Source organism: Magallana gigas, chromosome 5, assembly GCF_963853765.1.
Source record: "Magallana gigas chromosome 5, xbMagGiga1.1, whole genome shotgun sequence".
Lineage (NCBI taxonomy): Eukaryota > Metazoa > Mollusca > Bivalvia > Ostreida > Ostreidae > Magallana > Magallana gigas.
Window position 1 is genome coordinate 55,527,951 of NC_088857.1, and position 27,318 is coordinate 55,555,268.

At 34.7% G+C, this 27,318-nt stretch overlaps 2 protein-coding genes across 33 annotated transcripts in view; one reads left to right on the top strand and one right to left on the bottom strand.

Annotated features, from left to right (window-relative positions):
* The first annotated feature begins 75 nt into the window (after positions 1-75).
* LOC105324771 (cytoplasmic dynein 1 intermediate chain 2) lies at positions 76-19,685 on the top strand. 31 transcript variants are annotated; one of them, XM_034460692.2, is made up of 21 exons: positions 76-257; positions 1,453-1,558; positions 1,993-2,083; positions 2,431-2,555; positions 2,968-2,982; positions 3,665-3,688; positions 4,472-4,516; positions 4,895-5,011; positions 6,352-6,504; positions 6,794-6,811; positions 7,135-7,161; positions 8,144-8,300; positions 13,661-13,760; positions 14,157-14,282; positions 14,517-14,663; positions 15,257-15,370; positions 17,770-17,903; positions 18,215-18,359; positions 18,504-18,644; positions 18,916-19,041; positions 19,291-19,685. In XM_034460692.2, the coding sequence occupies exons 1-21, from the start codon at positions 159-161 to the stop codon at positions 19,420-19,422; spliced, it is 2,142 nt and encodes a 713-aa protein (XP_034316583.2). In that variant the 5' UTR covers positions 76-158; the 3' UTR covers positions 19,423-19,685. The 31 variants fall into 31 exon arrangements, with proteins under 31 accessions (XP_034316583.2, XP_034316615.2, XP_034316608.1 ...); XM_034460724.2 differs by having other exon boundaries at positions 6,385-6,504; XM_034460717.2 differs by lacking the exon at positions 7,135-7,161.
* Positions 19,686-25,937: 6,252 nt separating this feature from the next.
* Positions 25,938-27,318, bottom strand: part of LOC105324874 (macrophage mannose receptor 1) — a 41,926-nt gene continuing 40,545 nt past the window's right edge. For both annotated transcript variants that reach the window (XM_066083690.1, XM_066083691.1), the window contains exons 40-41: positions 26,734-26,943; positions 25,938-26,512 (exon numbers count right to left, since the gene is read on the bottom strand). In XM_066083690.1, coding sequence (XP_065939762.1) covers positions 26,280-26,512; positions 26,734-26,943 — 443 coding nt within the window. In that variant the 3' untranslated portion in view covers positions 25,938-26,279. The remainder of the gene's footprint in view (positions 26,513-26,733; positions 26,944-27,318) is intronic.

Sequence of the window (27,318 nt, forward strand, 5' to 3'; positions counted from 1 at the left end):
CTGCAATTTTAACCCCGATTAAACATTCCGGATAAATTATATCTGCATTCGCGTATTTAGATTCCTCAAATACACAGTTTCTATTTCCGCAAAAAAATAATTTGGAGGTTGGCTCATCATCATAATATTGATTATCTTTTTAATAAATTTGCCTGAAAATGGCTGACAGAAAGGCCGAGCTTGAGAGGAAGAAGCTCAAACTAGAGCAAATGAGGAAAGAAAGAGAGGAGAAAAATCGACAGCGAAAAGTGAAAGAGGTAAAATCTGCAGTCAGTCACTGCCTCAGTAAAGTGACATTTTTGTACCCTGAGTCTACTATCCTGGGGTTGTGTTTTGATAGTTGCTTTCATTATGCTGATAAGTATATTTCAGTACTTTTAAATTTAGTTTATTCATTTTTACAATAATAATGCAACTATTTGTACTTCATTCACATAAAGTCCTATATTGCATATGTTGACACCAACTTTTACAGTAGGCCTAGACATGTATGGTGGCATAGTTATGCCACCACTAGTCAGATGAGTATGTTAAGTTACCAGATCTTGATGTTGACTTGTCGGATAATTATGCCGACTTGTCAGATCTTTATGTCGAATTGTCACTTATTGGCTTTTTTAAAATTTGATGCGTAAATGTGTTCACGCCCAAATTGTGCCATCCAGTTGACATCATATTTACTGATAAGGCGACATAACGATCTGACTAGTTAACATAATCATCGTTGGAGTTGACATCACTTTCTAGGAAGTCGTAATATTATCTGACAAGTCGACATAATTGTCTGATAAGTCAACATAGTTTTCTGTTAAGACCACATATCATCTGACAAGTCAACATTATTCTCTAACAAGTCAATTTAAAAATTTGAATGAGGATTTTCTTTGAACTAGCAGCCATTTTGTTATTCTGTTTTTAAATTCTATGCCTCCATGTACCTAATCAGTACCCCTACCTTACGTACTCTGGCACTCAATGGTTTCAGCAAAAAAGTTGCCCTCATAATGAGTCAATAACTGTATAGTATTTATTGATTGATTTACGGTAATCTGAATCAGTGTGATATTTATCTTTTCTGAGATTTGGCTAAGCTAGCTATCTTATTATTTATTGCAATGTCATTTATTCATTTTCATGATATTGTAACAACACTTTTCATCTTTAAAGTTAATGTATTGATATGCTCAAGACTGTTCATGCATCTAAAGCATTTATGTACATTTTAACTCTGTATGTTTGGAAAGCATGATGCTTATGAAGCTTTCAAATGACACTAATCAGAACACAAGAGGGGCATAGTGTTCCCCTTGTAGTTGTACCCCTTGTAATTGTACCCCACGTCCTGATGGAAAAGGAATGAAGCATAAACAGTCAGATGTTCCTGACAATGTAGTAAGCACTGTACTGAGTTTACTACCTAAGACCTTGCATTAAATATTGTTTAATCTTCAGGGTGGGGAAGAAAAGAAGGTTGCCCCGACAAGTAGCGGTCAGTCCCAAGATCTGCGGGCCCAGACCGATGAGCTGTTATCCAGTTTAGGAATCCCCCCTGCATCAGGTAAACATTACAGTTTTGTCTTATTTTTACTATTGCCCTTAGATTCAATATAAAATTGGGATTCACCGGGTTTAGGTAACATTTGATGAAGCTGCTAAAGAGCTTTCCTGGCTGATTAATGCTGAAAAAAAGAAAAAAAAAACTCCTAACAAACCAAAAAGATATTGTACAACCAAGATTTGGAAATGTTCAAAATGAATTTCTTAGATATGGCCAATTATAGAACAAAATTCTAAAAAAGTTGTTTAAAAATTCACTATGTAACTTCATCATGTTCATAGGGATAATAGATCATTGAGAAGAATAATATTCAACAAATAAAGATAGTCCATTCTTGACACATGTTTAAATTTCAACACATTTCAAGTTTTAACGCTTTACACAATAATAATCTCTAGAGAAGAGTATGTAACACGACTTGTATTCCTTTACAGGGAATGATTCTCAGGCTGTGGTACAACCAGTCAAGGAGACAGTAGGCCCCAATGAAGGGGCACCTGCTACTTCTGCAGTTACCACTCAACAGTAAGGCACCAGGCTTATAAGATAAAAGAATGAGAAAATAACCATCTTTCGCAAATGACTTAACAACAAAGTAATCATAGTTTGCTCTGCCTTTGATGAAGGTGAAAGGTTTTGAAATTAATTGAAAATTCTAATTCTAAAAGCAAAATTTGTTGAAACCACTTTTTTCTGTTGTGAATTTCTTCAATCTAATTAGACTTGTGTAACTGCTCCTCTGTGATATCATATACAAGATGTATACATGTACTAGTGAATCAAATAGGAGTGGTTTTATTTACAAGTCTAAAATTGATTAGATTGAAATTTCTTTATCCTTTTTTTTAATGGTACTCCCTTTATTTTAACAGAGCAAGTCGTCGGAAAGCCAAATTAACGGTGACAAAGGTTGGAGAAACAAACATTCCACCTCGTGAAAATGTGACCTACAGCAAAGAGACCCAGACTATAGTAGTAGATACCACAGAGAAAGAAGGCAAGTACTCGCAGATTATTACAGTTTATTGCTAGTGCTCTCAGTTTTATCATTGCATCAGCTAATGTAATAGTGTAATAATGTAATAGTGTGATCCTTTAAAATTTCTAATGATGATTGATATATGATTGTTTATCTCTGTGAGCCAACATTTTATTTTTGCAGTAAGATTTTTTTCTAGTCAGTGAATGATTGTAATAATGTGATATTGTATGATTCAGCAAGAATGTGTAAGAATTATGAATACCATGTTATGTGCTGAAAAAGAACCTTTGAGTGATTATTCCCAATTTATAGCTCACAGAGAAAATCTTTTTTGAAGACACTACATAATTGTAATTTTATTGTTCTCTTGATTACATCTCTCAACAACTGAGTTAGTTAATGAGATTTAATGATTTTGGTTGTATAGGCCATAGATTTGGAGGTAGGCATTTTTCTTAAGCAACTTTTTCCTCAGAAGTGAGTCAATATATTTTGTTGCATTAGAAACATGATATCAGGCTTTGCATCTCAATAAATATTTGTATATCATTTCTAAGAAGCTGTGTCATGATTAAGCATCGATGCCTGTTCATATCTGGATGTTGTTTTGGTCAAGAGATTAAAACTACATGTACCTTAGTTTCAAAATAAGATAAACATTGTCTATCTACTACACAAACCAAAATTTTCAATTTGTTTTAAGATAAATTCTTTATTTAGATTTTGTTCTTTAATCGCCTTATAGTTACATGTAGATCCACTCTGGCCACACATTACAGACTCTTTTATCATCATTTTTCATTTGCGAGCATGCAGTAGAAAATTAATTTTTTTCTGTATTATTGAAAATGTGCTATTGCAACATTTGAAGAATGTGTTCTTGGATTGATTCTAAAGCAGAAACTTGCATGTTTCAGTAAAACTAGATTCTTTATTCTATATACATGTATAAGCTTTAATCAAGAATGGAAATAATGTCATTATATCAGAGATTTTAAATGAGAATTGCTGGGTGTATCTATGATGTAGTCGGAATGAGTCGGACTGATTATTTGACTTAGCCTAAGTTGGTAGCATTTGATTTCTAGTACTTACATGACTGATTGTTTTCATGCTTGCATTAGCCCGAGGGCCATGGGATTATTACGGTGAGTGGAGTTTTGACCTTAACTGGTCGGGATATCATTTATCTATTGCCATGGTTATATGAAAAAATTTGTAGTTGCGTGCAAAAGTTAACTTCTATTTACTTAAGAGTCGGTGTAATTTTTAATTTTCTTTTGTTTTACACAACTTACAATAGATTTAGTTTAATGCTGCTTCGTATTGATACAGTTTTTAAGGTTTGTCCATGTTTTAAGCACAATTCTTTTGTGTGTAAAAATCAAAGTATTCTAGAAATGACCATCTTGAGTTTTGGCCTACGATATAACGCAATATCAGTATTTTAAGCTTGATGAAGTATTTTCAATGTTTAGATAAGATTCAGTGACTCTTAAAATGCACCTTCCATCTGAAGTAGAACACTAGGACATCCCTCTGTTGCTTGGTCTTTTGTTGTTTGCTTTTCATGCCTGTCTGTCTGTTTGTTTTTAATCTTAATATTTGTCTGCTTAGCTTCTCAGTAAGTTTGTATATAGAAAATCTCTTTCATCATTTCAAAAATTAACCAAATTCTGTGGTTATGTTTATGTATACAAATATTTCACAAATAATAATTTAGTTGTAAGTTCAAAAAATATATGCTTTTGTTTATAAATTTAAAAAGTAACAACAGAAAAAACTAACATGGTTCTAATGTATGTGCCATTGTTTTGTTTTTTTTATTTTTGAGAGGATGCACAAGATGAGTACAAATTGATAATAAATATATTCTTAAAGATCTGATCACTTTGATTGGTTGAGATGACGTGGAGCTTTTCTATTTCTAGATGATCACTCTGACGATACATGTAGTTTATCCAGTCTTGTCAGGGGTACGTTTTCTTTGTGTTAGATCAGCCAGCAGACATTTTGTTTCTGTTGTAGAATTATCTCCCTTTGTTGTGATTATTTATTGATTCATCTGACTGATATATAAACAGGAAGATTTCTCATTCTATTCAAATCATCTTTTCTCTGAAAGTGGAAGGTGTATTTTATCAATAAGGATGCATCATATACATATATAAAATACTATAGAAAAAAACCCCACAATGATTATTTGTTTAAATTGTTGTTTAATTGGCTTAGGAAGAAAACATATTATTTCCACAGCATGTTTAGTAAAGTCAGTATTTTGTTAAGATTTCACGGTGATTGTTGAGTAAACAGGGTGTGGTTTTCTTTCATTGCGGCCGGGACTCCATCTATAGGTGCGTCCTCTCGCCTGAGTTCACCTCGTCATAGCAACTCCTCCCCCCATCATGGATCCCCCCGATTCACACACCATGATATGGAATGGGAGGATGAATTTGAGTTTTATGACGAAGGTGCACCTAGTCGTGGTTGTCGTCGTTTTCTTTTGTTATCACTGTCGTGTAGTTGTGTTGCTTCTTGACCAGATGTTGTTGTTTTCTTTTGTTGTCACTGTCGTTTAGTTGTCACTCTATTATTCAATGTGTCGCAGTGTTGTTTGCACCAGAAATTTCTTTCTGTTTAGTGAACAAGTTTGTTTGGTTTTCTTATACTGAAATGCATTGCTAACATGTATAAGTGCATAACATGTACAAACTTCTTTTTTTATGTGTAAAAACTTCATCAAGTATACTGCACTAATTTGTAATTATCTGTATCACTTTAAGATAACCTCTGATACCTTGTATTTGGTCAAGGTTTGCTGATTGACAGTTGTCACTTACGTCATCTGTAGCAGGAATTGTGTGACGCCTTGTTGCACCATTTGATTTTCATCTGTAGCAGGAATTGTGTGACGCCTTGTTGCACCATTTGATTCTCAGTCTGCTTTGTTGCCTAATGTTTCTATCTTAAGTTTAGACCATATGATAGCCATTGTCTTGCCTCGACAAGAACAGTGATGAGTCTTTTTATATGAACCAATACATATCTATCCCAAATTGTCCACTGCATGCTCCGTTTCTTTATACATGTTGATGTATTTTCCATGTATCTGCCGGCATGTCCATTGTCAATGTATCATCATATGTTATGACATTTATGTATCTTTGAAATGGAAGGTGCATTTTTGCTATCACTTACAAAAACAATGCCAAAACAAATACAATTGAAATTGCTTTTAAGTATCTATTGCTAAGTATTGAAAAATTAGATTAGAATAGAACAGTTATTTCTGTTTGTTAGCATGAGGATGCTGTAGATATCTGGGTTTGTAGAATTGTTCAGCACTGCGAGGACAGAGCAGAGCTTTGGCTTTTGTATTGAATGCTTTGGACCAGAAATTGTCACTGGAAATTGCTAAATGAACAATTTTATTTTCAGCTTTTTATATTTAAAAAGAAAAGAAAGGATCTTTACATTTTTCCCTCTTTGAATGCAATGTTATAATTATGTTGGTGGTGATTATTTCTTATTTTGCCATTCTGAAATATTTAATTTGACAATGTTATGCTTCTTGTGTACATGCAGATGTAAAGTCATGACTTGTATGCTGTTTTGCATTGATGAAATATGCCTTAAGTTACAAGTCTTCAAAGATTTTGAAAATAGGATAAAAATGTTACCTTTCAATTTATTGAACTCATTTTTCATGTAGGCTTTGATAATAGTTTCTTCACATTAAATAATCCGTATGCATTGAACATTGAGCACTGATCTAGTTATTGGACAGCCGCGTTGAATTGCTAACACTTAGTTCTTACTTATGACGACCCTCGTGGTCACTCAGATGAGGACACAGACTCCATTGATGTCCACCCCGCCCCCACTCACCACAAGATGCCCCACGTGGAGAATGTACACCCGACGCTGACCCAGGAGGACATCCAGAAACAGGAAGAAAAACCAAGTAAGTACTCTACTGGTTACCATAGCAACGGTTAGCATTGTTCATATTCAAGTATTATGGATTCTGTGTAAAAGATTCATATATTGTTTTTTCATGAATGTTAAGAATTCTATAGCAAAATCTCCAGATTCAACTCTATAGAGAGCTTTCTTATTGAAAATAAGATCTTGACATCCTTATTCAATCAAAAAACCTTGAAAGAACATGTATGGGTATTGTTGTTGCTGAAACTGATTGAAGCATCACTCAAGAATTTGATAAAAGAGAATTCCTATTTTATGTTAATCAGGTGCACCAGCTACAAAAGGTATATACTCAGATTCTTTTGTTGCTGTAACTAAGTTCTCTCTCTCTTTATTTCTTATAACCCCTTGTTAAACAGAAGCATGCGTGTCCGTCAGTACGGCAGCCTGTCCATAGTACATGTATTTGTAGTGGACGTTCCCGATTCACTGATTTGTGTTTGGAAATACGGGATTACGAAGTGTCACATCAAATATATATTCAATTTGATCTATATTTTTAAATCTCTATCTTCTGTTGTATTTTGAAAATGGATAACAGAACATTTTTAATTAAAAATAACAACAAAAATGATATTTTACATTGATTAAGTTTCATGTTAATCAGATTTTCCAGTCACCATGGTCAAAAAAGGTATAGCATGACAAATGAATAATAATCTTTAAGACTAAATTTATCTCTCTTGTTAAAAAAAGCATGAGTGTGAGTACATTGTACAGCAGATTTTGTACGAACACATCCAGTGGGACGCAGTTATTGGCTTCTCTAAGTAACCAGCAGCCATCAGTTTGAGTTTAAGTGGCAGGGTCTAAAGTGTCACTGATTTCATTTTCTGGCTTGCTTCTTATGCTACTGATCATTTTATTGCTGTTTCAGGAAGTTAAAGCAAAAGGAATCAGTTGCTATTTCATGTTATAACTCATGCTTCCAAGTTTTTTCCGTCTCAAATAGACGGCCTTTATTTATATAAAATCTTGACTAAAAATATGTGGGAAAATTTGAACTTGGGTTTTCTTTGCTTCAAAATAATCTTCTGTTTAAGTCCAACAACAGCTATTCCATCTTAATTCTTTACGCCCATAGAATATCTACTGTAAATTCCTTTTTTACAAGAGTACTTAATTGCACGATTCCTCTTTTTTGTATCAAATTGCAAGAATTTAAAATCGAGTTCACCAATTTGTTTTTATAATTTTCTATAGTTTAAAACTGTCTGAAAAATAAAAGTGAGATTTTATATTCTGCAAGGGTTGCTTCTCGCGATTTTATGCTGAAAATAATTTCTCGCGTTTAATTAGGAATCTACAGTTTATAACCAAAATTGATCTATACATGTTATCTCTCTATGTAGTCATGGTAATGTTTTCTCTCATCAGTACTATTTATATACTTTCACTTATTAAAATCATATGGATTATGAGGGTAAGTTTACAATGATACAAAGTAACTTGTATAAAGATTTAAGAAACAGAAAATATGACAGAATAACAGAATCATGTACGTTTAAGTGTATTTTATTCATTGACTAGAGCTTGGAAAGCTGTACAAGTGAGTTACAATATATTCACAATACACAATATATGTTTCATGTAATAAGGATTGACTTTTGTTGTAGTTATTGAGCTGAGCGAGGAGGAGAAAAAACAGATTATGATGACAGAAGAGTTCCAAACCTTCTTCAATAAGACAACGCGGGTCGTGGAGCGAGCTCTCGACGAGGAGATCGATATATTTGTGGATTACGCGGGTGGAGAGTCAGAAGATATGGAGAGGTATGTGGACAGAATGAGGCAGTTCTCATAGGGTTCTTGTCAAATAACTGGTGGACAAAATGAAAACTAGACACTTGTTGCGAAAGCAACAAAAAGGTCTTCCGTTTTGATATACATGTATCAATTTAACTGTAAGACATTGCTTCTCTTACATGCAAAAAAAGTTGATATGATAATTATTGTGAATGATATATCCAGACATTACTTACATGTAAAAGAACGAGAATGAAAAAGAAATCAATTTTTTAAGTACTTTCTGTGACGACCAGAAGTAACGCCGATCTAAACAAAAATGTTAACCATTTGTACAATCATAAGTCAATCTTGCCTCAAAGTTTGGTTGTTCACGACTCTGCCAAATCTAAGATCTCTTTGAAACAATATTTTTTGTCTCGGGACCGAAACGAACGAACGAAAGTGATTAGTAAAAACAAAAGCTGGTATTTCTCGTACATTTGCTTAATGTACATCACTGTTTATCAGCCTAGATGAAATTCCAAAAAAGTCAGCTAAACTTGTTAAAAACAGGATTTGTTTGAACCCTTCCGGTAAGAACCGGAAGTGACAGTTGACACAATTAAACCCGTTAAACACATCCCCAATCAAAATTCTATCAAACAATCTATGAAAGATTCGTGTCTCAATCACTTACAATGACGAAAATATTGCGGACATCAAATTTGTAAAAAGAAAAGCTACATAGAGATATTTGAGATATCTCACCGGAAGTAAAATTTATTTGCCAATTTAAAATTATATAGATGACATATGTAAGATTGTATACTGATATTTTCATTTTATGTAAAATGAATAAAACAAATTTTTGAAGTGCTTCCGGTGACGACCGGAAGCTACACCGAACAAAACAAAATAGTGTAAACACATGTACATACATAGGTCTATCATCCCACAAAGTTTGATCGTTCAAGTCGTTACCATTTTTGAGATCTCCAGGAATCAAGGTTTTTGTCTCGGGACAGGAAACAGACAAACGGAAGTGCTCAATGTAAATTGTAATTAATATTTTTTTTGTACTTGCCCTTTCTACTTAATTGTTCATCGACTTCACTACAAATATCAAAGGAAAACAGTTAAACTGATAAACAGCTCGATTTGTTTGAACTCTTCCTGTGTGGACCGGAAGTGACGGAAGACAAAACGAAACCGGTTAAACACATCTTCAATCAAATGTCTATCATCCATGAAAGTTTTGTGCTTTGATCGCTTATAGTTTCTGAGATCTCGTTTGTACAAAATGTGTTTCAAAAAAGCTACCTGAGATATTTGAGATATCTCACCGGAAGTCGAATTTTTTTGTTGAGTTACCATCGCATAGACAACCTATGCATAGATTTATACTTATATATTTATTTTATGGAAAAAGAATTTTATGCGAAAAAGTAGTTATTTTTGAAGTGCTTCCGGTGACGACCGGAAGTTACGACGAACAAAACAAAATAGTGTGAACACATCTACAGCTATGGGTCTATCATCCCACAAAGTTTGGATGTTCAAGTCTTTACCGTTTTTGAGATCTCGTTGATACAAGCTTTTCCAACGCGGGACAGGAAACGGACAAACGGAAGTGCTCAATCTAAATTGTATTTAATATATCTTGTAAACTTGCCCTTTGTACTTCATTTCTCATCCAGCACACTACAAATATCAATGGAAATAAGTTAAACTGATAAACAGCTCGATTTGTTTGAACTCTTCCTGTGTGGACCGGAAGTGACGGAAGACAAAACGAAACCGGTTAAACACATCTTCAATCAAATGTCTATCATCCATGAAGGTTTTGTGCTTTGATCACTTATAGTTTCTGAGATCTCGTTTGTACAAAATGTGTTTCAAAAAAGCAACCTGAGATATTTGAGATATCTCACCGGAAGTCGAAATTTTTTGTTGAGTTAACATCGCATAGATAACCTATGCATAGAATTATACTTATATATTTATTTTATTGAAAATGAATTTTATGCGAAAAAATAGTTATTTTTGAAGTGCTTCCGGTGACGACCGGAAGTTACGACGAACAAAACAAAATAGTTTAAACACATCTACAGCTATAGGTCTATAATCCCTCAAAGTTTGGAGGTTCAACTCATTATCGTTTCTGAGATCTCATTGTCCATAGCTTTTTGTTGCGGGACAGGAAACGGACGACAGGAAGTGAATTTTGAAAAAATGAAAAAAACGCCTAGAGATATTATCGTTTTCTATCAGTCCTGAAAATTTCAAGAAAATCCATCCAGCCATCTCTGAGAAATCTTGTGGACAAAAAAGGGGAAAAAAATAATAATAATAACTAGACTCTTGTTGCAAAAGCAACAAAAAGGTCTTCCGTTTTGATATACATGTATCAATTTAACAGTAAGACATTGCTTATCTCAGTATTTCATAACCATTAGACAACAGGACTTAATTGACTATCAATTTGTCTTACTTTGTAAAACAGAAGCAGTAAATCTCTTAAACAACATGAATTGTTTGAACTCTTCCGGTGTGGACCGGAAGTGACGGTTGACAAAATAAAAACGGTTAAACACATCTTCTATCAAATGTCTATCATCCGTGTAAGTTTTGTGTCTTGGTCACTTACAGTTTATGAGACTTCGCTGTCATAATATTTGTTTTAAAAAGACTACCTGAGATATTTGAGATATCTCACCAGAAGTAATTTTTTTTGTTTATTAATCATCGGATAGATGACATATGAAAGCGTTTATACCTTTATATCATTTCAGTGTTAAACAAATAAAATGCGTAAAAACATAATTTTTTAAGTGCTTCCGGTGACGACCGGAAGTTACGAAGAACAAAACAAAATAGTTTAAACACATCTACAGCTATAGGTCTATCATCCCTCAAAGTTTGGATGTTCAAGTCTTTATCGTTTCTGAGATCTCATTGTCCATAGCTTTTTATCGCGGGACAGGAAACGGACGACAGGAAGGGAATTTTGAAAAAATGAAAAAAATGCCTAGAGATATTTTCGTTCTCTATCAGTCCTATAAATTTCAAGAAAACCATCCATGCATCTCTGAAAAATCGAGTTAAACTTTTAAAAAACTTGATTTGTTTGAACTCTTCCTGTGTGGACTGGAAGTGACGGTCGACCAAATAAAAACGGTTAAACACATCTTCAATCAAATGTCTATCATCCCTGTAAGTTTCGTGTCTTGATCACTTACAGTTTCTGAGATCTCGGGGTTCAAACATTTACTTTAAAAAAGGCTTCATGAGATATTTGAGATATCTCACCGGAAGTAGAATTTTTATGTTTATTAATCATCGGATAGATGACATATGTAAGCATTTATACTTATATTTCAATTCTCCGAGAAATATATTAAATGCGTAAAAGCATAATTTTTGAAGAGCTTCCGGTGACGACCGGAAGTTACGACGAACAAAACAAAATAGTTTAAACACATCTACAACTATAGGTCTATCATCCCTCAAAGTTTGGATGTTCAAGTCTTTATCGTTTCTGAGATCTCATTGTCCATAGCTTTTTATCGCGGGACAGGAAACGGACGACAGGAAGTGAATTTTGAAAAAATGAAAAAAAAATGCCTAGAGATATTTTCGTTCTCTATCAGTCCTATAAATTTCAAGAAAATCCATCCAGCCATCTCTGAAAAATCGAGTTAAACTTTTAAAAAACTTGATTTGTTTGAACTCTTCCTGTGTGGACCGGAAGTGACGGTGGACCAAATAAAAACGGTTAAACACATCTTCTATCAAATGTCTATCATCCCTGTAAGTTTCGTGTCTTGATCACTTACAGTTTCTGAGATCTCGGGGTTCAAACATTTACTTTAAAAAAGGCTTCATGAGATATTTGAGATATCTCACCGGAAGTAGAATTTTTATGTTTATTAATCATCGGATAGATGACATATGTAAGCATTTATACTCATATTTCAATTCTCCGAGAAATATATTAAATGCGTAAAAGCATAATTTTTGAAGAGCTTCCGGTGACGACCGGAAGTTACGACGAACAAAACAAAATAGTTTAAACACATCTACAATTATAGGTCTATCATCCCTCAAAGTTTGGATGTTCAAGTCTTTATCGTTTCTGAGATCTCATTGTCCATAGCTTTTTATCGCGGGACAGGAAACGGACGACAGGAAGGGAATTTTGAAAAAATGAAAAAAATGCCTAGAGATATTTTCGTTCTCTATCAGTCCTATAAATTTCAAGAAAATCCATCCAGCCATCTCTGAAAAATCGAGTTAAACTTTTAAAAAACTTGATTTGTTTGAACTCTTCCTGTGTGGACTGGAAGTGACGGTCGACCAAATAAAAACGGTTAAACACATTTTCTATCAAATGTCTATCATCCCTGTAAGTTTCGTGTTTTGATCACTTACAGTTTCTGAGATCTCGGGGTTCAAACATTTACTTTAAAAAAAGGCTTCATGAGATATTTGAGATATCTCACCGGAAGTAGAATTTTTATGTTTATTAATCATCGGATAGATGACATATGTAAGCATTTATACTTATATTTCAATTCTCCGAGAAATATCTTAAATGCGTAAAAGCATAATTTTTGAAGAGCTTCCGGTGACGACCGGAAGTTACGACGAACAAAACAGAATAGTTTAAACACATCTACAACTATAGGTCTATCATCCCTCAAAGTTTGGATGTTCAAGTCTTTATCGTTTCTGAGATCTCATTGTCCATAGCTTTTTATCGCGGGACAGGAAACGGACGACAGGAAGTGAATTTTGAAAAAATGAAAAAAACGCCTGGAGATATTATAATTTTCTGTCAGTCCTGAAAATTTCAAGAAAATCCATCCAGCCATCTCTGAGAAATCTTGTGGACAAAAAACGGACAAAAAAAAATAATAATAATAATAATAAGAAACATTACAATCACTATAAGGTCTTCCGTTGGAAACGGAAGACCTTAAATAATAAAAAACATTACAATCACTATAAGGTCTTCCGTTGTAACGGAAGACCTTAATTAATGTATGTTTACACCGGAATGAGGCAGTGCTTGTAGGGTTCTTTCATATAATAGGTGGACAAAAAGAAAGATATGTTTACACTGCTATTGCAAACTAGCAACGGCATAACATTGCCAATTAATTGGTGAAATATCTTTACATTTCTATTGCAAATTAGAGACGCATTATGTTACTCTTCCACCAAAGATTATAGATTCTTAACTGTTCAGTTATTTATCATACAGTTTTTTAGATACATTTTCATATGTTTTTAAGGAAGTCGGCTTACTTTTGCATCAGAAAAAAATGATGCAAATTTGATCTTATAAGCCATTGGACTTTTGTATTGTACTGTTAAAGATTGTATATTCATTTGTTTTTCAGTGATTTGCGGGCTGGAGAGAGACTGAAGCTCCAGAGGAACTTCTTTGATGAGCGATGGTCTAAGCACCGGACTGTGACCAGTCTGGACTGGTCCAAACAGGTACTGTAAATGTATTATAGCCAACATATACATATATACTATACTGATTCAAACAAGTATTTTTAACCAACCCATACTTGCCCCCTCTTATCCCCATTAAAGATAAATATTACTATTTATATTTCAACTCTCTGTATGAGCAAAATTTAAAAACATTGATTTCAAGAAATAAAATGACATAGGACATTTATTGCAGTTTGCTTAATTTGTTATTTGTGATGTCATCATCTAACAATATACACAGTAACACTAATTCTTGCACTGCCTCGAGTAAAAATTAACGGGAAACTCTTCTTGAGTATAAATTTAACTCTGTTTGTCAATGTCTTTTAAATAAATAAAATTAATCGAACATAAATAATTATGAATATTTTGACCGTATCTTCATGTCTTCAGCATCCAGAGTTGTTGGTGGCATCCTACAATGCTAACGAGGATTCTCCTAATGACCCTGATGGAGTTACCCTTATCTGGAACTCCAAATTCAAAAAGACCACTCCTGAATATGTCTTCCATTGCCAGGTAAAAAAGTTGATGGGAATGTTTGTATTTACTGGTTATATACTAGTATTTTGAACAACAAAAAAAGCTTATATTGACAGTACTAAATTTATGATGCTTGATAAAATGGCTGACTGAAATATTTTATTTTACTCTTTCTGTATTGTAAACAAAAATTAAGTATTATGATATTGACAGTGACAAAGTTGTGATAAAAAGCAATCACTGACAAAATGTACCAAATATTTGCTTTAGTCGCCCGTGATGTCGAGCTGTTTTGCGGAGTTCCACCCTAACCTTGTGGTTGGAGGAACCTACTCTGGTCAGATTGTGCTGTGGGACAATCGGGTCAACAAGAGAACCCCCATCCAGCGGACCCCCCTCTCTGCCGCTGCCCACACGGTAAGTGATCATGTGAAGGGGTGTGTACCTTAAATCATTGTATGAGGTTGGGTACTATATGGGATTATATTGGGGTTTGAAGCATAAGTGACCATATGGGGGTGTAGCTGCCCTACCAGCTCTGGCCAGAGGGTTATTCCCATTGATTCAGATGGTGTAGTGCTTGATTTGTATTTCTAGTTCAAATCCTCGCAGATGCATTGTCTGTCTTTGCTACAACTGCATCAGCTACTGGTATGTTTGTTTGTAGAAATCTTCCATTTTGACTCTACAGCTTTAAGCAAAAAAAAATGCAATGATATTCACAGTATAAGTTTATACTTGTTTATTAATACAATCTTTTATGGTTTATTTGTTGGTGGAATGTTGGGTAGCTGACATTTCAATTTTTATGTGTAGGGATGTATTTTGTTTTAGCATGTTTCAGGTGATTCAATGTCAAGTTGTCATTGCAATTATTCAGTGAGGTAATTTTTGAGAATGTACAATGTCATGTAATTGCATGCCATGTCTGCAGCTTCCAAGTTGTAAATTTGACTCTTGTCTTTTATAGCACCCTGTATACTGTATCAATTGACTCTTGTCTTTTGTAGCACCCTGTATACTGTATCAATGTGGTGGGCACCCAGAACGCCCACAACTTGATCAGTGTGTCCACGGACGGAAAGATGTGTTCATGGAGCCTGGACATGCTCTCACAGCCACAGGTAATGTTGTCTCACAGCCACATGTAATGTTGTCTCACAGCCACAGGTTATGTTGTCTCACAGCCACAGGTAATGTCTCACAGATACAGGTAATGTCTCACAGCCACAGGTAATGTCTCACAGCCACAGGTAATGTCTCACAGATACAGGTAATGTCTCACAGCCACAGGTAATGTCTCACAGCCACAGGTAATGTCTCACAGCCACAGGTAATGTTGTCTCACAGTCACAGGTAATGTTGTCTCACAGCCACAGGTAATGTCTCACAGATACAGGTAATGTTGTCTCACAGCCACAGGTAATATCTCACAGCCACAGGTAATGTCTCACAGCCACAGGTAATGTTGTTTCATAGCCACAGGTAATGTCTCACAGCCACAGGTAACGTCTCACAGCCACAGGTAACGTCTCACAGATACAGGTAATGTCTCACAGCCACAGGTAATGTTGTCTCACAGATACAGGTAATGTTGTCTCACAGCCACAGGTAATGTCTCACAGCCACAGGTAACATCTCACAGCCACAGGTAATGTCTCACAGCCACAGGTAACGTCTCACAGATACAGGTAATGTCTCACAGCCACAGGTAATGTCTCACAGCCACAGGTAATGTCTCACAGCCACAGGTAACGTCTCACAGATACAGGTACATGTAATGTCTCACAGCCACAGGTAATGTTGTCTCACAGCCATAGCTAATGTCTCACAGCCACAGGTAACGTCTCACAGCCACAGGTAATGTTGTCTCACAGTCCCAGTTCCGTTGGATTGATCTAACAGATCTGTAGACTCTTTATACCAAAGAACATTGCAAACCCCTCTCTCTTTCTTAGTTTTTGAAATTATATTAATCTTAATGAGGCCGGGTCTAATTAGTTCTGCCCTAGATTTTTTAATGAAATTTTTTACCTGAATTTCTATTTATATAATTATTATTTTAAGATTAAAAAATAAAACATTTACCACACCGTTTGTTTAGGGGGTCATCTCAAAGTTTGTTAATCTTTAACATAGGACCCTATGGGATTTCGCTTGAAATGTATCAATTTTACAAATTTTTAAACTTCTGCCCTAGGGATTTCTTTTTCTGTTCTACATATTAAAGTTATTGCTAAAAGGCATCAAATGGTCAAATAAAAAAAACCTTTTACCTCCTGGTTTGTTCCAGGGGTCTTATCAAAGTTAATTTTTGTATGCCCAATTTCCCAGATTTGTTAGATAAGGCCTAAAAAAAAAAATAGGTTTGTTTCCGCTTTCAGGCTGAAAAAAATTAGGGTCGGTCGGTCGGCTTTTTTTTTTTTTTTAATCTTTTTTTTTTCCCTCTCCGTCTGTTCAATTGTGCATGTTAAACCATTTATCTATTAAACTGGGTAAGATAAAAAAAAACAAGTATTTGTTGTCATTATTTAAATGATGTGATGAACTTTTTCCCCGGCTGGTGGGAACATTTCTGGAGCTCAACTGGCACGACATGTGCTGCCATTTGTAAATAACAAACATCTACACAACACTGATGACATCTCAATAAGTTCTATAAGCGTTTTTACGACTTAAATTTGGAGGACACAATAAATTTTTAAATCGGATAAAAACGAAATTTTAACAAAAAACGGATAAAAACGGAAATTTACGAAAAAACTCGAAAAAAAATTTTGGGTCGGCGGGTTTAAGTTAGGGTCGGTCGGGAAAGCGGAAACAAACCTATTTTTTTTTTTTAGGCCTAATGGCTATTTTTTATCTGAGAAAGGCGGAAAAGGTGATCTTTATAGTATTATTAAAGCATTCAGACATATTTAAGTAATAAAAAAATATATAACATCACATATTAAGGGACATATATATTAAATACATGGTTACTGTTTTGAAATATATGAATTAAGCTATATTTAGGCGGGTTAAGAAAACGTGACAGAGGGTTAGGTCTGCTGAACCCTCTTCAGGTTTTCGACCCGAGCCCAAATATAGCTTATAGTTCGAGACAGTTATGTTTATTCCACAATATAACATTAATTTTACGCATTAAACGAGCCATTTTCAACAAATTTCGCTGAATATCTGCAGTTGAAACTCTCACGCCATGGCGTCAACCAAGCAAAAAGATGACGTCACAATACAAATCAAACGCTGCGCGAAAGCTTGCGTACTCGTTCTGTACTCGGCCTCGTTAATTAGATTTAATAAGACTTTAAAGTCTTAAAAATGTTCATAAAACAACAGTAATAGTATTCATATCCAAAACATCATTGAACATAATATACCTTAAGCATAATTATACCTATGAGTCAATAAAGGAATGTTTTGAGTAAAATCTTTGCAAAACAGTAGCATTGATTCATGAGACAATGTTTTCAATAGTCAAAATGTGTTGATTGATGGTTGGTCATTTTATTGGTTACAGGACAGCATGGAGCTCCAGCACAAGCAGAGTAAGGCGGTGGCTGTCACCTGTTTCTCCTTCCTGTCCGGCGACGTCAATAACTTTGTGGTCGGCAGTGAGGATTGTACTGTGTACACTGCCTGTAGACACGGCGGGTGAGTAGGAAAAAGTCCTTAGTGAACTTGTACATCTAGTGCTCAATCTATACATAAGGGAAAAGTAGGTTAGCTTTTAGTATTACAGTGTACTTCAGACCTTACCAGTGCCCCATCTATACATAGGGGGCAGGGGGGGGGGGGGGGGGGGAGTAGGTTACTCCTTAGTACCATAATTTTTTCTAAGTACTCCATCTATACAGAGGGGGAGAGTAAATTGCTTTTAGTACAAGACTTCTAAATACTCAATCAAATGTACATTAATAATTTATTTTTGTATATATATTTATGTAACTATCTGTGTGTTACAGGAAAACAGGTATTAGTGAGGCCTTTGAGGGACACATGGGGCCCATCACGGGGATAGACTGCCACAATGTTCCTGGACAAATCGACTTCTCCCCGTACTTTCTAACCTCCAGTTTTGATTGGACACTCAAACTCTGGAGCATCAAAGTAAGATCCTTAACTTTACGTGACATGATTTATTTACATGTAATTAACATGACCTACTATATTTAATTAACATGACCTATTTAACTGACATGACCAATTTAATTAGCATGACCTTTTCAATTGACATGACCTTTTTCTTGACAGGACCAGAAGTTCCTGCACTCTTTTGAGGACAACAGTGACTATGTTTATGACGTCCAGTGGTCACCGATCCACCCCGCCCTGTTTGCCAGCGTGGACGGAGATGGTCGTCTGGATCTGTGGAACCTGAACAATGAGACTGAGGTAACGCTACACTTTAGTCATAGCACATTTAGTTAGTGATGTGCGAACTTTTTGGCATTAAATAACTCACTCAGAGTTACAGTGATTATCCTTCAAATGTACACAATCCTTGTAAATTGATTACTGGAAATATAACAATTAACATAATTCATATACAACTATTTTATTAAGGTGATGCACAGACAGGTGTGTTCTTTGTGACATGATTTTGTTGTTTTGTTTCTGTAGCTTGCTTTAATGTCACACACAATGTTTATTCCCTGTGTTATAGGTGCCCACTGCGTCAGTTGTAGCAGAAGGGGGCGTGGCACTCAATCACTGTCGCTGGCATGGGAGTGGATCCAGCATCGCTGTTGGTGACGATGTCGGACGAATTCATATTTATGATGTAGCGGAGGTACTACTGATGTTGTTCTTGTGTTATATAAGTGTGAACAAACTTACACAGAATGATTTCCTTAATAGTATTACATAATAAATTCGTATCTATAATAAAACAGAGGTACGAATTATCTTAATCTTGTATTACCGGTGTCATATAATACCGGTACATTATATTTAAGTGAACAAGCTTGTCATTTATTTAATTATGATGTTTTTCTATCTTTCCTTTTATGTTCATTCCTTTATATTACTAAACTTTCAGAACACTGCAAACCCAAAGATGGATGAGTGGTCGCGCTTCGTTAGAACTCTGCAGGAATTGAAGCAACAAGCAGTGGAGCGTGAAGAGGAGTCATCTCTCGGATCGGTATCCATGACCTCCCCACTACGATGAACTACCTTAATGTTCCTTATTGTGTGCGGGGCATCACCTTTATGACCAAACAAACATTATGCTTAAATAAGATGGAGAAAGTGCTAAATGCGAAGGTTGCTAATTGTGAAGCTTAATTCAATGGATATATACAAACAAGACTGTGCAATATAAAGCTAGGTTCAATTTGTTTTTTTATTTATTAACCAATTAATGATGTATACATGTGTACTGTTTCATTGAGAACACAGTTGCTATGGAAATAAATCAGAGAGACATTATCAGTCATGTTGTTTGTTCATTAAAATTAGTGTGTTTGTTATTCTCTATTCTAACCTTTAACTTTTATCCAAAAGAAAATTTAAGAAAGATTATTTTTGCCTTTCACTTCTGATACTGATAACATTGTTTTTATGCGTTTTTCGGCATCATCGATGAACTCAAGATATTTTTTAAAAAACTCCTTTGAAGCTTTATGATACAACAGTCATTTTTGAAGTGCAGCCATGAAGAACAAAATCACATAAAAACATGGAGCTTGAAGTTTCTACATCATTATATCACAGTGCTGAAGAATTACTTGATTTTAAGTGTCTTATGATTATTCCCAGCGAGGTGTATCCTTAAAAAACTGATGCCTGTATGTGTATGATTACATGTTGCATCTACATGTATGAGGGTTGTTCGGAAATTATTGAGACAACACGGATATTTCCCTTTCTAAGTGACGAATTATGGTGAAAATTGGCATGCACATTGAAGAGACCTTAACAAATAATTAAACAAAGTGATGTTTAATATTTTGTTTACAACGATAAATAAACAAATCGGTAGTCGGGGTACCCGGCGCAAGCATAAACTCGGAGAATAAGAAAACTAAAACATCGTCTATATAAGCGTCCGCAAACTTACAATTTTTAGCTCACCTGCACCCTGAGCTTTTCTGATCACCCGTTGTCCGTCGTCCGTCCGTCCGTCCGTCCGTCTGTCTGTCTGTCCGTCCGTCTGTAAACTTTTCACATTTTCAACTTCTTCTCAAAAACCACTGGGCCAAATTTAACCAAATTTGGTACAAAGCATCCTTATGGAAAGGGGGTTATAAATTGTAAAAATAAAGGGCACAGCCCTTTTCAAAAGGGAGATAATTGCGAAACAGTAAGTATAGGGTGCATGTCTTTAAAAATCTTCTTCTCAAGAACCACTGCACCAGAAATGCCAATATTTACACAAAAGCTTGTATATATAGTGAAGATTCTAAATTGTAAAAATCGTGACCCTCGGACCAAAACTGGGGCCCCAGGCGGGGTTCAAAGTTTAACATAAAAATACATAGGAAAATGTTTAAAAAATCTTCTTCTCAAGAACCACTGCACCAAAAATGCCAATATTTACACAAAAACTTGTATATATAGTGAAGATTCTAAATTGTTAAAATCGTGACCCTCGGACCAAAACTGGGGCCCCAGGCGGGGTTCAAATTTAACATAGAGATACCTTAGGAAAATGTTTAAAAAATCTTCTTCTCAAGAACCACTGCACCAGAAATGCCAATATTTACACAAAAGCTTGTATATATAGTGAAGATTCTAAATTGTAACAATCGTGACCCTCGGACCAAAACTGGGGCCCCAGGCGGGGTTCAAAGTTTAACATAGATATACCTTAGGAAAATGTTTGAAAAATTTTCTTCTCAAGAACCACTGCACCAGAAATGCCAATATTTACACAAAAGCTTGTATGTATAATGAAGATTAGAAATCGTGACCCTCAAATCAAAACTGCAGCCCCAGGCGGGGTTCAAAGTTTAACATAGAACTACATATGAAAAATGTTTTAAAAAATTTCTTCTCAAAAACCACTTCACCAAAAATGCCAATACATACACAAACGGTTGTATATATAGTGAAGATTGTAAAAATCGTGACCCCTGAACAAAAAGTGGGGCCCCAGTAGGGGTTTAGATTTTAACATATATAGGAAAATGTTTTAAAATCTTCTTCTCAAGAACTATAGTGCAACTGTTTGGGATATTACTATGCATACATGTACATCCTTAAATAATGTAGATTCAAAAAATTGTAACTCCCGGACAATTGATGGGCACCAAGAGGGGTTCAAAATTTAAACATTTTAAAAAACATAAAGGAAAAGTTTAAAAATTTTCTTCTCAAGAACTACAATGTTTTAGTTTGTGGAATTTCTATGCCTTCGCTCATGTAGATTCCTTAAATTGGTAAAATCGTGACCCCCGGACCAATACTGGGGCCCCAAGATGGGGTCAAAGTTTATTATAGAAATATAAAGGTAACGTTAAAATATCTTCTCCTCGAGAACTACAATGCCTCAATTTGTGAGATTACTATCATGCATACAACCTTGGATAATGAAGGTTCGACAGTTTTAAAATAGTGACCCCTGGACTAATACTAGGGACCCAAGATGGGTTTAAAGTTAAATGTAGAAGTGCCGGTATATATGGAAAATGTTTAAAAATCTTCTTTTCGAGAACTACAATGCATCAATTTGTCAGATAACTACGTAAGCACCCTCAAATAGTGTAGATTCGAAATTATAAAAGCTGTGACCTCAATCTAATACTGGGGCCCCAAGAGGTGTTTAAAGTTTAGCATAGAAATATAGAGGGAAAATGTTGAAAAATCTTTTTCTAGGGAACTATAATGCTTCAGCTTGTGAGATAACTATGCAAGCATCCTTAAATAATGTAGATTCCAAATATTTAAAACTTTAGCCCTGGACTAATACTGTGGCCCCAAGAGGGGTTCAAAGTTTAACATAGAAAGATATATTGAAAATGTTTTTAAAAAGTTTTTCTCGAGAACTATAATGCTACAGTTTGTGAGATTATTATGCAAAGATCCTCAAATTGTGTAAACTCTAATGTAGTGGAACCAAGAGTTATCTTTCTTGATGTTCTGTACAGTCTGAGAGTTATTTCTCTTGAAGTGGAACTCTGCTACGTTCAGTTTTTCAGGTTGTGTACGTGCGGTCCTACCGCAGTGCTACACATTTTCATTCCTATGTTACTGTTTATGTTGTTCAAGCCAACCATAAACCTCGGACCATAACTGGGTCCCCAGAAAGGGGTTCAATGTTTAAAATAGAAAAAGCATATGCTACGAAATGTAATGTTACAAGGAACTGCTGTTCAGGTGAGCGATGTGGCCCATGGGCCTCTTGTTAATAAAAGAAATCAAATTATATATATTCAATTTGCTATTTATTATGACTAAATTTTGATTTGTCGAAGTTTCACTACAGTTCGAGTTGAAATACAGGTATGATACAGATATATTTACCAAGCAATAGAAATTTGACAATGACGGTATGCAGAAATTTGACGTCAAGGCGGCGCAGCAAATATATATCAAATTGATGGAAATTTCGGGAAAAGATCTTTTAAGGCCACCCGATTGCTTTAAAAAAATACAACATGCAATGGTAAGGGATAAGGAACTTCAGTGAATCGTCTTTTTCACTAATTGTTTAGCTGGAATTCAGACAAAGTGACTAAATATCAAGTACTTTTACACACTAACTAATGTCAATAGTTCCAAAATATGTACACAGAATCACTGTAGAAGACATTTCACAGAAATCTGACTTTCGGTTAGAAATAACCCGATTTTTTTTCTTCGAAAAAATTCAAGAATGGAGAGAATATGCGAATTTTGACATCTTGAAATGTAAACAACAGATGAGAAATGAAGAATTGATTCTAATTTCCCTTTGTTTCTTAGGTGTTTAAAACATATGATTAATGAGAAGCGTTAAAATAACGTTGCAGTGAGTTTGCGGTTGCGCCGGGTCACTGGGCGATGACAATTTGGTCAGTTTACCAGGAATGATCTAATCATACTCTGGACAAGAAACTTTTTACATTGTTAAACTCTTTCCTGGTGTACGTTTTGGTGAAATTGCAAGGGTTTATCTTTTTCCCCAAGGAAATAAGAGTAAATGTCTCAATAATTTCCGAACAACCCTCGCACAGTGATTGTATATACATGTATGTTATTGCCAATGATGAGTTTTACTGCCTCATACCAAAATATTTACGTCTACCAAATATTATTTCCTCTCTAGCTCTATAGAAACAGCCATACCGAAATCTACACGCTCCGTTTTATCCATTGGTCGAAATCTACAGCGACTGAACTGATAAGGACTGAAATTTACATAACCCATTTATCGATTGGTCGTAACCTACAGCATCTTGAGAAAAATCATGGACTGCAGGAAATAATCATGATGATGTCAGATGTCTCCCATAGAAGACGATTTGGCTGTTTCTTTTAGCTAACGTACTTCTGTACATTAACAGTAATTTTGTGATTTTTACTTACTTTTTACAATCAATTTATTAATTTGTTAAAAAGAAAGATGTATATGTAATAGGGTGCATTTTATGATAATTACATTCATGCATATTATTCATATTTCATCATCAACATCATCATCATCCTATATTCCATATTTTACATGTACATATTTAGAAACAGACTACTATCCCTATAACTCCCTGTCTTTTATGCATCTATCAAGTAATCATTACTTAATTACCTATTCTAGTGGCTTCTGATATTTTATAGCCCTAAGTCATTTCACCTGTATGGTCACTTACATACATGTGGACAGGATCAGGTGGTTTACTTAACCAATAGTATGTTTTTTATAATTTTTCCCGCTTTAACTGAGTAGCCTTTGTGACAGACCGAGGCTAGTATTCCTAGGAGTAAGACCTAATTTCTTCAAGAGACGATTTCACTTATTTATTTATTTCATTAACATATTTGAAGCAGTCAGTTATAGTAAGTGTTCTATTTTTTGGTATTCTTGAACTTTAATAAATAATTTAATAGATAATAATGATATTTTCTGTTAATTGGTACATTTGGCTAATTCTACTTTTTGAGGTTATAATACCTTATTTATGAAAGAATGTATTTTATAAATTATCCCAGTAATTCATAGTTTTGATATCTAAGCTATAGTATCTCATTTCTAATATATGTGAAAGGTTAGTTATTGTTACCATTATGATATTTAATACTTGTAGTTAGAGACTACCATTGTCAGAGTAATCTGCAGGATTGTGCATGAAACCTTGTTCCATAAACAGGTGATCGTTGCAAAGTAATATTTTTATATTTATTTTATGTATCTTGATAAAATGTAATCTACAAAGGAGTTACATTGAAAGTATATGTTTTTATTTAATTAAATATTGATATTGATAAAGATGTAGAGCATATTTCTATATTTTTGTAAATTGTGTTCAAGGGCAGTAACTCTTCTTGACACTGAATTTATGATGCATTTTAATCAGAGTTATCCTTCTTTACAAATAGTTTGATTAGTGAACTCTGAGCATTATTAATGTATTTCATGAATATATATTTGAATATGGTTGTATATTTTTATGCTGAAACTTATTGTAAACATTGATCCTTTTTATGCTGATATCTATGAATTATATTACAGGGTTTAAATCCTTTAATCCTATCCATGTATCCGAATAAATGATCGAAGAACCCTCAAGTGGACTTGTTTAATTCTTGGGACAACCCACTATCACATATATATAAACATTAAAATGCTTTCTTTGATGATTCGTGCGGGCTATAAAGGTAGCGGTGATTGCAGAAAAAATTACATAATTTACCTGCTAACGCGGGTTATGTATTTTTTGGGAGTTGATTTTAATCAACTCTCCTATGCAGTTACTCAGGCAAACCGAAAGTGAAACAGTGTTTGGACCTAAGCACAAATCAACACCGCTGACAACATTTAGCTTTAATCAATAATTTCGATGTAATGTGATCTTAAGCATATTGTTCAAGGAAACTCATTTATAGATACCTTGTAAATAGTCAGATTTTAAATGGTACGGACAATTTAGATATTTTTTGAAGTCTCACACTTTATATATTCCTACGCCAGAGTTCAATATAGTCTCGTTCAACCAGACGCTCGGCTGTCTCCGTAAATCTCCGACAAGAATAGAGTCACTCTTGCTTGTCGGAGATTAACGGATACAGCTGAGAGTCTGGTTGAACGAGAGTAGATTTCAATTTTGCTTGGATCCATACAATTTCTCATAACTATTTCGATTACTAATACGTACTTTGATGGAATAATTCTTAGAATATTACACAACATGATTGATATTGAATTTTCACGAAATTCCTGTAGGATTCTTAATAATTATAAAAATGAGCGTAATTCAAATACTTATAGGAATTTACTTGCCAAGCAAAAATAACATATCGTTGATTTTAAAATGAATAACAATCGATAAAATCAACTCCCGTCAGTACTTAAAGACTTTGATTCTGCAATGTTGCTACCATATTATCCCCCCCAAAAGCATTTTATTGTTTAAGTGTCCACTTTAGATAAACATTCAACAACCAATTGTCACTATTAAACATCTTTATTATTTACAAAAAGTATTTACATAAAACAGGAATACTGACTTGATATAAACATTGATGATCAATATCATAAAAATTATATCACAAACTGTCTAATATATATACTGTAACTAATGAAATGTAAATATGCATATTGAAAAAAATAATGAATGAAAAATTATTGCACCAACAATTTTCAAAGACATACTTGTACTTTATGAACATGTTAACAAAGAATGGGTAAAACTGTCGCAGTTCTATGTACTGTTAACAAATGTAAAGTCTGAATCAATGTATGAAAAATCAACTCCACAGAAAAATTCATAGGATGAACTTTAGTGTTATTGTCATGAATTAAGAATTTCGACATGAATAAACACTGAAAATGATTGTTTCTATGGAAATTTTCCACTGTTCCTCTCATTGCCTCTGATTCTCTATGAATCATCAGGCATCGTCTTCGTTCATCCCACCATACCCTCCATTCACGTTCCCGCTGTTTTTAATGTTAACAGCGCCCTCTGCTGAAGAGTACATGGCGTTCTCAAATCCTCCAGCCCCAGAACTTGGTGGGGGAGCCTGTCGTTGTTTCAGGAATATGACACCAAAGGCGAACAGTGCCAGAATGACGATGACCGCAATCAGTATTCCGACCAGGCCTCCGGTAGATAGCCCATTATCTGTCAAAACAGACCAACAGACTTCAAATAGTGTGCATAAAAAAGAGCTGCTCTTTCATTATAAGATGTCTTTAAGTCTGCCATGTAAAATCTCATAAGATAATGTATTATTGTACGTATTATGGATCTCAACACACTGCATTCATTACAATAAGGCCAAAATACCAGGTATATTCCTGGATTTAAACCATGAGAACTTAACAGTACAGGTGGGTACTTACTTGAGGGTGGGGCTTGCCGTTGAGCTACTGGGTTGCCAATGCCCTTGCCCTGGGGCTGAGTGATGACAGGTAGTGTCTGTTTACTGGGGGTGGCACGACCGGTGGGGACAGGGGTGGTTCCAAATGTGGGAGGGTTCCATATGATAGGTGTTGTAGGTAATCCTGAATTGGGCAGTCCTGATGTGATGACGAATGGAGTGGTACTCTTTTCTGAAATAAAAATGAGTTTAATGTCATTCATTGTTACTGTCTTTAATGGGTCCTTGTACGAATCAATATAAAAAGAAAATTAAAGCTTGGATCATCACATGAGGATGATAGTGAATATCTAACGATTTAATGATGTACAAATACATTGTGTTAAATAAATATATATCAATGTGTTTATACCCAGTCCTTAATTACTAATCCTTATCCTTGACTAAGTCATCCATGGTTTAAAAATGTACTTGAATAATCTAATTTTATTGATTTGCACACAAATGCATGTGCATTAATTTATTAATATATTGATCCGATTCTATTACAGTCAGGAATTGAAAGATTTGGTTTCATTCAATCTACAGAGTTTAAATATGAATTGAT